This window comes from Corvus moneduloides, chromosome 17 (assembly GCF_009650955.1).
Source record: "Corvus moneduloides isolate bCorMon1 chromosome 17, bCorMon1.pri, whole genome shotgun sequence".
NCBI classification, from domain to species: Eukaryota; Metazoa; Chordata; class Aves; order Passeriformes; family Corvidae; genus Corvus; species Corvus moneduloides.
In genome coordinates this window covers 6,561,001-6,573,737 of record NC_045492.1, presented here as the reverse complement: position 1 = coordinate 6,573,737, position 12,737 = coordinate 6,561,001, and the positions used below count along the sequence as shown (strand labels likewise).

At 43.0% G+C, this 12,737-nt stretch overlaps 1 protein-coding gene across 6 annotated transcripts in view; it reads right to left on the bottom strand.

Moving 5' to 3' along the window:
- EYA2 (EYA transcriptional coactivator and phosphatase 2) overlaps positions 1–7,522 on the bottom strand; it is an 86,489-nt gene extending 78,967 nt beyond the window's left edge. For 2 of the 6 annotated variants that reach the window (XM_032127426.1, XM_032127433.1), the window contains exon 1: positions 7,054–7,151. In XM_032127426.1, the coding sequence (XP_031983317.1) occupies positions 7,054–7,118 (65 nt within the window). In that variant the 5' untranslated portion in view covers positions 7,119–7,151. Of the gene's footprint in view, positions 1–5,982; positions 6,064–7,053; positions 7,152–7,327; positions 7,348–7,446 lie in introns of those variants that run through there. The other 4 variants (XM_032127428.1, XM_032127430.1, XM_032127427.1 and 1 more) reach the window with 4 other exon arrangements.
- Between the last annotated feature and the right edge of the window lie 5,215 nt (positions 7,523–12,737).

Here is a 12,737-nt window from a genome sequence, read left to right as displayed (position 1 = left end):
CGAGAAAATTTATGTATTTTGCTACAAGCATTAAGGCTGACTTACTTCTAACTCTATCTCAGTGAAGAGGAGTAGTATCAACACAGCACTTACCAAATGTAAGCTAGCAAATGCCATGGGTTTATAAATTCAAAAATAAAGTCCAGCCTACAAAAAAAAAAAAAAAAAAAAAAAAAAAAAAAAAAGAAAGAAAATTTGGATACAGTGAAAATAACATTCACATGTTTTACTTTAAAAAGTGGCGTGTTTCAGAAAAAATTGTGCTTTTTAGTTTGTTAAAGGGTGGAAAAACCTCTTTTTCGAATAAAAAGTATTGCTCAATTTTAGACAAGATTTTGTCTTGTTTCAGCCACAGTAGTGGGGAAAAATAATAAATTTACATAGTTTACAAAAACAAAGTACACATTGTCAACATTTACTGAGAGTAAAGTATTTTGTAAATACATTTTGACCTTACTTAGAATCAAAGAATTGTCAAATAGTTGCAATTAAACTCTAAGGATGGTAACTGAGCACCGAAGAGCAGTCGCAAGGGGAATCAAAACCAGTGATACAGATCTATATTCAAAACTGATCAAAGTTATTTCCAAGTAGCTGTAGGACAATTACACAGCAAACAGCCAAATCAAATATGCCATCAAAAGACACGATTTGCAATAGACGTAGAATTTGTCTTTAAGACAGCTGATGAGCCTCTCTGGGTGGTGCACAAAGTTGTAAATAACTGTGGCCCCCAGACTGCTTTGCTTACTCAACCTATTTAAAAATCAAAAACATTTCAGATGCCTGCCCCACTTTCCCCTCACTGTTTCTTGTGGGTGCCTGAGTAATCCTAGAGGCATTTCCAGCTTTTAAGGCATTTGCTAAGTTTAAGAAACATTCCCCACATCCCCCTTTGTTTGGAAGTACCTGGCTGTCCTGCTCTGGGTGAGTTTCTCTGTGAAGTCTGCCCTTTCCAGCATAGACAGAGGCATCAGTTCTCTGTGGGTTGACCAGTTACTATCTGGGCTGACTAGTATTAAATAATTTTCTTTATTTAGGATTATTTTTTTATTTAGCTGGGCTGCTTTCCTTCTTAAAAGCAGGGATGGCAAATGAGAATTTCTGCACGACAAGACTGAATGTCTAGAGTTAGGTGTTCAAGCCAACAGCATGAACGTACCCATTTTCTCAAACCCTTCTGCACATCTAAGAAGGGGCAAGTAAATCTGGAACTTCTTTGATTACTGCAACCTATAAAAGTAGGAGCCCACAGCCAGGAGCAGGCAGCAGAGAGAAACCCTGTTTGCAGAGGGACATGGCTCTGGTCGAGCTTGAAGTCTGTAATGCTGATTTATGTAAAAACATTCCCGAAGAAGTCTATTATAGTTAAAATAACTCAAGACTTCCATTTTCCTGAATTATTAAGAGGTGCTGCAGCAAAGGCAAGTTGAGGTTCTACCATTAATCAAATTCCTCTCCCAAAAGCAGAGGGGAGATGAATGACACCAGCATTTCATGCAGCACTCACACAAAGACATGGACGTGAAGAAATCTCAGGTTTGTAACCAAATACTTTAAACCTTCACTTCCTTAAGGGGAAACCAGCTGGGAATAAGTTAGAAGTGGGCTATCATCAAGGAAGTTTCTAACATCTGAACAACAAACTTCAGTTCTACCAATCTCTGTGCATCAATAACAAACCCTTCACCTGCTTTTCAAATTGCTAAGGCCCAATTCATATCCAGGCTCTCACAGCCTCGAGCCCATTTTCACTCTTTGTATTCAAACCTGGCAGCAACAACAACAAAAAAACCCCAGCAGTCTTGCAAATAACAAAATCCCACACCCCAACAAAAACAAGCACCCTGCTTCTACCAAATAAATGTCAGTCAACAAAGAGGCACAGATTTCACAATGGCTGAGGTCATCCCCTTTAAGTCATTACGGTTTGTGGGTGAGTTTTCCTGGTGGTTTTAACATTGGTTTCTGTGATTGCAGCTATGCTTATTTATGCATTTAAGGCGTATGATCTAATACAGTTAGGTTTAACTACTTCATTCTTTTGACATTCTTTCCAAATTATAAAAAGGATTCTTGGTGTTTTCACTGCCTTGGTAAAGCAACAAAATTGCTGTCCACATAATTTCTTAAAAATACAGAACAGAGTAAGTACTTGTTGAAAATAATTCAAAGGAAAAAACCCTACCCCAGACATTCCCTCCTCCAAGATAACACTTATTTTTGTTCTCTCTCTCTCCCCTTCTGAGGGAACTTACTATTTTTTTAGAAATAGATGTTTTGCTGGCTTTTTAAAAACAATGTCCAGGCCTTAAGAGTGATTCAGCTACAACTTATAATCAACACAGTAGTTCAGCTTATTTTTTTTAAGCCCTTCTATTTTTACTGTTGTGCTTTTTAAAAACTGCACATTTGTGGTATGCTTCAGTCCCATTGCATCTTGCACAGCCCTTTGAATTCTACAATAATGCTCATTTTATTCAATGCCTTTTGGTTATTATCTACCAAGGATCCTTGCTTGATAAAAATCAAAGAAGGCAATTTTCTACCTTTTTCTAATGGAAATTTAAATTATCTTCTCCCTCCAAGGCACAAAAAGCCCAAAGAGCACCCACCATTCAAATCAGGCTGGAGAAATTCACTGACTTGTAAGAAACATTCAGAAACATTTTCAAGAAGATGAAATGAGAATTAAAATCGTGCATAGAGATGCGTGTACGCATCTCTCTCCCAATACTGCGTGCAGTGCATGGCTATTAGCTTGTATACAGAAGTCATACTAAAATATTTTAAGTAACCTTTTCAAACTTGAGGCCGTGGGTACTTCTATATTTCTGTAGTCCCTGATACAGTTTGGTATGTCCAAGCATGTTCCTAATGAGCGGTAGGAAGAGCGGAGAATACCCCACAAGCTCTGTGGAGAGAGAAGGGCCCCATCCTGCACTGCCCCTGCAGATGAGGTGCCACCTCTCGCAGCTCAGCTCTGCACCACCACCAGGTGCAGCTGTCCTGAGTCCAGCTCTGACCCAGCCACACCACACAACAAAACATTATTCAGTGGCACACAAAACACTCTCAGTTCCCAAGCCATCAGACCTCCCCATCTCCCCGATTCTGTAAAATACCTCCATTACAGCCAGGCACTCTGGGCACCACAACAATGTCCCTGGCTCCTCTCTCCCTTCCTGCTCCATCCTTTCCAAGCCGCTTTTTCTAATCGAACCCCAACTAAAACAATCCTCCACAAATTACAACAAACCTTCCTTGAAATTCCCCATAAACCTCACCGCAACCCTGCAGCAGACTTCTGGCTTTCCACAGAGCCTCTGTACCTAAACACCAGGGAAAATACCTCAGCACGGCACTAATGAAGCGTTTTCCGGACACAGCAGAGGTGACAAACAGAATGAGAGCAAAGCCAAGATGCCATCTCGACTTCAGGCAAACAACCTCTTCTGACCTCTGGCAGCTCCCACACACTATTAAACAAAAAGTATTCTCTCCATGTTAATGAACCATGTACAATCTAACAGATAACGCTGATGTTAAATAAACATGTTTATGTGTGACTCCTAATGCCAGGACTTAGGCAGCTGCAGACAAACAATTTTAAATGGGAAGGATTATGCCCATGTAATCTTTCTCATCTCATTTTACACATCTTTGAAATAATTAAAATACATAATTAAAGCACAAGCAGAAAGACTGAGTGAAAAGAGGTTTGACTATTTTAAATTAAATATTCACTCTGTGACACGCTTGCTGGAACCATCTCTGCAGTGAACATTATTTTGGATCCAATTTTCCTCTCACACCTCTTGCAGCAGTAAATCAAGAGCAACTGAACAGCCTGACAAAGAAGGGAGCTGGATTGGGTTTTGAATGCTGCAATAAAAAAATATTTCACAGGAATGCTAAATCTTTATTCCTGCTTTCTCCTCTATCCTGCTTAAAACCTTGGGTAGCACCAAATCTACCTGCAAATGGCAGCACCTCCAGGCCCTAACTGACCCAACCAAGAGGAGCAATTACTTGCATCCTAATTGAAGGGCTTATCCTCACCTGATTAAAACAAGGTGTTTGTTAAACATCATTACTTGAGTTAAGATCTGCAAATAAAGATGAGGTATTGTTTTAAGAATTTGACTGCCATGAAACAATTATTTTCTGATGGGATCTCTTAACGAACAGTCCCAACCATGATGGTCTTTCTGGCTTTCCAGCAGAAAAGGAAAGAGATTTGACAAGTTCTCCCTATTCATATCATATCAAAGTGAGCAAAATGCCAAGAGATTTGAGTACTTACTCTTGGGTTTTTTGTAGACATATACTAAAATTAAAAAAATTAAATCTTGTATTCTGTACTAAATTAAGCCACCAAAAAAGAAGGGCATATTTAAACCTGAATGGCTTTACTTTAGTATATACCATTGTTTATAACACCGAATATATTTTTTGTTCCTAACAATTTTTCTGTCCTGTGCAGTACAATGTGAAATTTAATGAAAGGAAACTGAATGTTAATCCAGGAGCCTCCACCATGCACTAATCAAATTTATATTGCCACTGCTGTGAAAAATACACAGGTACAGGGCAACTATACACTGGAAACAGCGGTATGAGATTTCCCTCCTTGGTCTACCAAATGATCCCTCCACTTACAGGATTTATTTCAATTCTTCATATTAAAACTGCAGTGTTCCACGGCTTATGAAAAGGATTTGAATTTGCAACTTCGTTTAACAGTTTGTCCCGAATAAAAGTTACTCCAATCAGGCAAAATTAACCCAAAAATATTTTCTTAGCATTCTAAGAACTTCTGCTTGTTTTCACAGATTTGTAAAAGCATTTTTCACTGCATAAGTAATCTTAACAATCATTTCCACAGATTAGGTCTAACAACCTGTGAATTTATTGCAGAAGGAATTTACTGCAAGGAATAATTAGTCTTCAGCACTGTTCATGCTTGTTCTCCGGCTGAAGACACCTTAAGACCATCTGGTTACTGCAAAATTTGGCACAGAAGAAACAAATCTTACTGAAGAGAATTATAGCTGATTTCAGAATAGCTGTTGTACTATTACACATCATAAATAACAGCTGGGAAGACAGCAGAAAATTACTAATGTCTTTAATTGTTTTCTTTGTCAGCAGCGTGTACATACACACACTGACACACAAATACAGCCACGCAGACTTCAGCGCGATGCCTCGCAGGCTTGAAGTTAAACATGCAACTAATATTTGCAGGATTAATAGCTAAATTTTTAGGAAAAAAAAAAAGCACATAAACCAGCTACACAAAACAACACAGCGACACATGAGACTCTTTAAGTGATATTGTGAGATCAAGTTCTTTGTGTGAATACCTGAGTTTAATTCCTTCTTATAATTCAAGGCATATCCGCACACACCGTGGAGTTGAATATGGGGCTTATTGTTGGAGGGGGAGTTATCAACAACATTTTTATTCCTCCCTAATGAAGCTTTTCTAATGGAACCTAAGACTGCCAAGGTTGTGAGGTATTTGAAACAGGAACCCGTTTCAAAAATTTCAACCAAATAATGGTGATAAGATTAGCGAGTCATGGGAATCGAGTCTCCATGTACTATTTTAAAAGAAAATGAGCTGACGGGAGTGGCCTAAACAAAGCAAACCAAAACAAATCGATGAGCGTAAACCAAAAGCATACACCACTTGTTATTTAGCCAAATGTTTTGACCTGCTAGTGAGTGAGTAGAAGAGGCACAAGAATTACGTGGACAATTTGACTCCGTAACTTCACAACTCAATTTTACACCATACATTTACTTAAACACTTTCTAAATTAAGGGGTTTAAGTTAGAATAATTAAGTCAAATTATCAGCTGCTGTACCATTTCAAGTGAATTTTCAAAATATGCTTAAAAAGTTTCTGGAATGTCTCCAAAGCTGAGAGTACTGATTAATTTCAAGGCATTTGTACTGCAAGTCTTTCCTACCTGCATGTGTTACATCGGAGGCCACACGATGCCTTCAATTTCAAAGTAGAAATAAAAATTCAGCTTTATTAAGGAATAGAAAGTTTCTCCGCGTAAAAAAGGATGATGAGAAAGAATTTATCCTCTGTGAAGCAACAAGTAACAAAATAATGCAACGCTAAATATATGAAACTATCTCAGAAGCATTAGTGTAGACACAGAACAACTAGTTTAAACGTATGCCATCTTTTGTGGACCAGATTGCCCTAATACACACAGATGTGGACTAGCATAAGGAAATTTAGACATGCTTTTTCAATAAATTGGGGGAGAGGAAGGGGAGGGACCCTTCCACGGATGGCACTGCAGAGATAAGAAATTCTCAGTAAATTAATAAAGCCCACAAGAGAGACTAAACAATAAACCATTCCTGCCACTGCCTTTAACAGCGCTCAGGGATGCGTGAATTTCATACTGCGCTGAACAAAATTTCTGTTAATATTTGATACAGACCAATAAACTGTTTATTGGTTCACTACATGTATTTTAGTAATCACAACGTTATACAACAGAATATATCATTATTGGAAATGTCTGAACAACAGTAGCTGTACACCATGAATTATTTCCTTTAGAGGCCATTCAGTGGGCTCAAGCACAATTTAACACTCAGAAAAGTTTACTTAAACTGCATAAATCACACACAAGTTTTCCTCATAGAAGCAGCCGCGGGAAAGCGCAGTGGCTCATTTTATTTAAAGGCGCGCTTCAGCTTTTAAAATAATTAATAAGCGGGGCTCGCTTGACGGTAAAATCGAACCGCACGCTGCGCAACAATTAACTCCCTCTGCTAATTCTCCGTAGCAACTCCGCACGCAGGACCCCCCGCCGCCGCCGCGCTGCCCCGGAGCCGCTCCGCGCCCGCACTCCTCCAGAGCCGACCCCCGACGGGCTCCGGGGCTCCGCGCCCCCTGCCCCGCACCCGCGGAGCGCTCTCGCACCTCGGCGCGGCCGCGGGCGGGCAGAGCCCCACCGGGCAGCCCGCACCCGCCGGCCCCTCCGCGGGCGCGGAGAACCCCCTGCCCCACTCACCGGCGGTGCAGCGCGGAGCCGCGGCGCTGCGGAGTGTGCGCGCCCGCCGCGGGCGCAGTGAGCATGTGCGAGGCAGGCGCGCATGCCCGCGGAAGGGAGCGGAGCGGAGCGGGGCGGCGGCTCCGCGCCCCGCGCTGCGCCCCGGGCGCGCCCACCCGCCCCCTCCCCGCCGCGCCTCCCGCCGGAGCCGCCCGCGGGCTGCGCGGGGCGCGGAGCGCAGCGCCACGGCCGCACCGCGGGACGGCGCGGGGGGTTTTCCCTCCGTTCTTCTGACCTGTTGCTCGCCCAACACAGCCGGCCCTCCGCCCCCCGCGGCAGCCCGACCCCGGGGCCGCCGGCCCCTCGCAGCGCCGCGGGGCTGCCCCCGGGCCGCCGCCGTCGGGGCGCACCTACCGCACGCGTGGGGCCGCGGCGCGTCCCGGCGCCCGCAGCGCTGCGCTGCCCGCGGTGCCGGGGCGGAGGAGGAGCCTCCCGCGGCTCCCGGGGCCGCCCGGCAGCCCCCCGCTATTGCCACGGAGCTGCCCGCGCCCCCCGGGCCGCAGGGAGCGCGGACCCGCCGCTCCCGCGCAGCAGCCGGGCAGCGCTCTCACCGGCGCAGGTACGCGCTGGCCGCGCTTGCTCCCGCCCGTAGCTACGGGTTTATGTTGCTGCTATGAGCGTTCATCGAGCTGCAAGTCCTTGAAAGAAATTCGTCGTGTAGAACTTGGACCCTTGAATACCATGTGAATACCGCCTTGTCTGTAGCGTCTGTTTTCGTGAAAACAGTCATTTTCACTACAGTCCTTGTATTACAGATCTCTAGTGACAATTTTAAAATATAAATTTAAAAGGAAGGGCTTTTGTTGACATCTGGTTTGTCTTACACACACAGTGCCACAGAGCCATGGGTCCTGCAGAAACAGCATCACTCAATCAAGCCACCCTTCTGCACTCGCAGAGTATCCCACAGCTCCTGGCTCCCCAGAGGGCGAAAGCCTGACCACAGTTCCCATCACCTCAAGGGAGACAATGGTTTTGTGGCCGTACAGAGGTGCTGTCCCACCTCCCATGTCAGCACAAAACCAGAGGCAGTCTGGCATGTGCCCCTCATGCTCCTGCCTGATGTGCTGGACGCCTCAATCAGGCACCTCCTCTGTTTGCACATCCAAGAGAGGGGCACGAGGCACCTTCAGACAGTTTATGCTGGGAAGATGGGGCTGCAACATCCCACCGTGTGCACCCTCCCTGAATCCCCTCGTGCTGTATACCCCACAAACAGCTTCCCCTGGCCCATGCTGGCCTCGTCCCCGCTCAGGTACCACACAGCTTCCCCTTTCTGCCGGCGTACCTGCTCACTCAGGATGCAGCCTGGCCACAGCAGCATTGGAGTGTTTCATTTCCACACCCTGCTCTTCCTCCTTATTCCCCTTTCTCACCAGTCTGGGACAGACTGCAGCTCTCCAGTTCTGTTTCTCCAGCACTGGGGAGGCATCGGAGGAGACCTGCAATTCCTTGTCCCGACGGCTTTTATTACACCTAGCCCTTTCCTCAGGAAGGAGATATCCCATGAACCGCAGTGGAAAAGCCAAAGGATCACAAAGGGTGTTGAGTTCAGGGTTTGAGCAAGCTGCAGCCCACTCATGGATTTAACTCAAAATTTTGACAATGGAACAAAAACATCATTGCAATGAGACAGCTGGTTTTACTATCAAAATCTCTCAGATCAGTTTGACTGCAAAGTGTGTTCCTACAATCCAAAGGAGACAAAGCTCCCAACATCAGTTTGGAGCTGGCAGACTTCCTAGCATGAGCTACCTCCCGCCTGCCTAGAAAAACCAAAGGTCTTTCAGTTGTTATTCCCCATCAGTTCTCGGCACTAATCCCCTGATTTCCCCATGGATTATCTGCAGTTCTGAGTTTATGCTACTCTCACATTAAATTCTGAGCAATCCCTGGTTGGGGGGACTTCCCTGCTGCCTTTCTCACCTGTAACTGTGGTTCTGGTGAGGAGTCTCTGAAGTACAAGAAAGTCCTTAGATCCATCTTGAAAATAAACCTTTTTCTTCCTGCCCCTGCCGTGCCCAAAAGCCTGATTGCCACATTAGCTCCTTTTGAAGCTGGTTTTAACAAGTAAATTCATATCTAAAAATGCCTTGCTTGCAAAATTCTCCCGACCCCTGATTTCACAACATATTTGAATATATGCTTAGTTTTATGCATGTGAATAGGCCTACAACAATCAATACAATTATTTACCTAAGTGCTTAAAGTCAGGCAGGTATTTAAGAATTAGTATTGTTTGTGGTAATGCCACGGCAAGCCAGGCAGGGACCAGGACCTCATTGTTTGTTCAGCACCCCATACACAAAAAGACACTCCTTGTCCCTTTCAGCATAAGTAATTTTTGTAAGTTGTGAGTAAGTTGTGAATCAGTGCCAGAAACACCTTTCTTGAGCTGGTGAGTAAACATTATTTGTCTACTCTAATATCTTTCTTATTTACCAAAAACGTTGTATGCAGTATTTAGAAAAGTAATAAAGGCACAGTAGGAAAAGGGGCAAAGAGGACAATAAAGGATATTTTTTCAATTAGGAATTTAAAGTATTTTCCTCACTGTTAGTGTCCAGGAAAGTACCTGTAGATCTTAAAAGCCATTTAGAAAGGCAAGGGAGTAATACAGCTTCTGCCCCATCGATGAGACTGTGGGTTGGGGTGCCTGGGTCAGACAGCTGCATGGAGTAAAGGCTGCAAGACGAGAGGAAAGGAGCCAGTCCTAGCAGTTGGCTTGACAAAAATCTCTGTTTCATCAAGCTGGGGCATCCTCAGCTGTATAATGCCAGGGATTTCTCAGAGCAGTGGAATTTTTTTTTGGCCAAAAACCAAGGCAGGTTTGGAAGGGGATTTGCTTGCCTTGTTACTCTGCGCTTATTCCCAAATATCATAAACTAAAAGACTACATGGAAACGGTGCAGAAAGCTCCACATATTCACCAAGTGGAAATGCTCCTAATCATTGGGCTGGGTGCCAGTGTCCTGCACAGATTTAAGAGATAATGGTTCTCCTTGGGCACCTGAGCAGTCAGCCCATACCCTGTCCTTAGGGCTCACAGGGAGCTGTCTTCTGCCAGACCCTGGGATCCAGAGGGTGGGAGAGCCACACCTCGGCCTCTCTGAGGAGTAGGTGAAGAGCTAGATCCCAAATTTTACTTACAATGGAAAGTGTATTTCCCTTGAGGAAATATTACCAGTTTCTGCTGTTGACCTCATTGTCAAAATGAAGAAATCTACATCAGTACAAACAACTGGTTCTGTTTTTAAAAACGAGAAATGAGCCAGTATTGAACTTCAGCATCCTCCCTGACAATTAAGATGTGACGTCACCCTCTGTCACAAACCAAGGTGAGAAGTCCTCAAAAAGGATACAGAGGATTTATTGGGCTACTGAATATGATTAACCCTGAGCATAGAAACACCCCAAGTCAGAATTCACTTTACAAAGTGTAAGAATTTAAAAGTAATGCATTTTGGGCTCTTCCTAATTGTTCTCTGGCCCTTGGGCTCATGTTTTCAATTTCTCTTTGCAACCACAATGCTGAGTAACTTAGTTGTCTTCTAAAATTAAAACTGAGATTCTCACATTTTCATGTTTTCACATGATGCCAGAGCTCAGGCTTTGTGGGGAAAAAAAACAAAAACAAACCCCAAACACCCCAACCCTCACATTTTAGAAGACTTTCAACAAAATTGCGAAAGTTGGCAACCATAGTATTTCCTAACACATTATTTTGTGGATTGCAGTGAAATTTCATTCTCAGGGCTAATAGTTGCTTTCCCTCTGGTAAACACCCCAAATTGCTGCTGCTGTTATTGTTAGAACATTGTTAATTTATACAGTATTTTAAAAACAGAGGAGAGGTACTCTGTCCTCAAGTAATTAGAGGATAAATAACACAATCTAGAGACTATTTTAAATTTATTTGCTGTACAGTTAAACAGAATTATGTAAAAATGACCTATTTCATGTATTAGTGCTCAGGCCTGCAAGATACCAAGGGTCTGATTCTGGAAAAACTTTAAATATATTTAATTTGAATACCACCAGACTGCCCCCAGTGCAGTAGAGCATTTCATATGGGACTGTGCCATCCGAGGGGCTTAACTGTGCTATACTTGGTTGCACTTTTGGAGCCAAAACGCTCTGCTCCTTGTAGGATGGATTCTTCTGTGGATAACAAGGGCTGTGTCAGGATCTGAATGCTAACATCTCCCATTCAGAACCAGAGCCATCAATTCTGAGATTATTATTCTTATTTCTGAGAACTCCTTGTTTGCAAAGTCTCAGGCCACAACATTAAACACATTTTATCTCAGTCTTTGGTACTGATGATAAGCCAATATGTGTTGTTCAGCCTGTTTCATCAACATTCAGAACATTTGTAACTGATAAACAAAGTGCATGTTAGCTATTAAAGCTCAAAATTAGGCAGGCAGTAAAAAGTAATCTGAGAGCAGGACTGTAGCTACTGATACTATTGAAGCTGGTCTTAAAACATATGGTTTCCAATCATTGACACAATGCACAAAAATAAAACCCTGCAACTGAGGAGTGCCTGATCTATTCACCACTAAATGATCAAATATGCCTGTTTGTTTTTTAGCTTTATGCCCCCTTCCTCTTTCTGGTTTTCAAAAGTAGAAGCTTGCTATTTAATGTTAGCCGAAGATTTGGCCCTTTGTACCAGCTGCACACGGGCTTCATTAATCAATTTCCACTACTGGATTGAAATGAAAAAACACCAGGTTTTTTTACTTTTTTTTTTAATGCTCTCCCACTATTTTGCTTGGAATTTCTCCTGTAGAAACAGCAGATCCCTCTACTCCATCCTTCCTGTTTCCTCATGCTTTAGCAGAAAAATGTTTTGTACTATGCAGATAATGCAATTTCACGAATAAAACATCCATTGTCAGAAAATGTGTGATTTGTTTCAGGCTGGGATCCTGCCACTCTTACTGCAGCCATCTCTAACAACAGGAGTGAACCAAATTTCATCTTTGAGCACAGCTGCGTAACAATTAGTTTGCATAGAAAGGTATTAAAATGAAAAATAAGTATTATGACCATTTTGGTCTTATTCTTCATGAGCTTCTTTTTCAAGACCTCTTTTAATGACATAATGTGAGACTAAAATTCTTGTGTTGTGCTGCCTGCATGGAGCATTATATGCAAGTACATGATTCCTGCTGACTCACTTTGCCACGTGCAGTTATGGACCCAGATCTGAGTATGGGAAATGCCGTGGCTCTGCTGGTGGAAGGAATGATGGTCTGCAGGAGAGATTTGAAAACCTGACACTGAGCTGAAGCAATATTTTAAAGTTAAGGTTTGATGTTATTTCAATTACCAGCAATAAAAAAAAAATCACTTGGAAGAATTCGGACATTGATCCATTTGGAGAGGAGGTGCAGGATTGAGGGGATTTTTTTTACACTAGAGCAGAACTGAGAAATGACCAACTTTCAGTTCTGAAAATCAATATGTACATCGAAAGTCAGATTAATAAAACTTATATTAATTTTTAATAAAAGCCCATTCCCTTTGAAACTAGTATGTATTGGTGATCCAAAAGGAAGACACATGGTCCACTCATGTGGCTGTGAATTAAAACGGAAGGGATTTGTGCAGTGATTTTCTCATGGGTCCTTGGC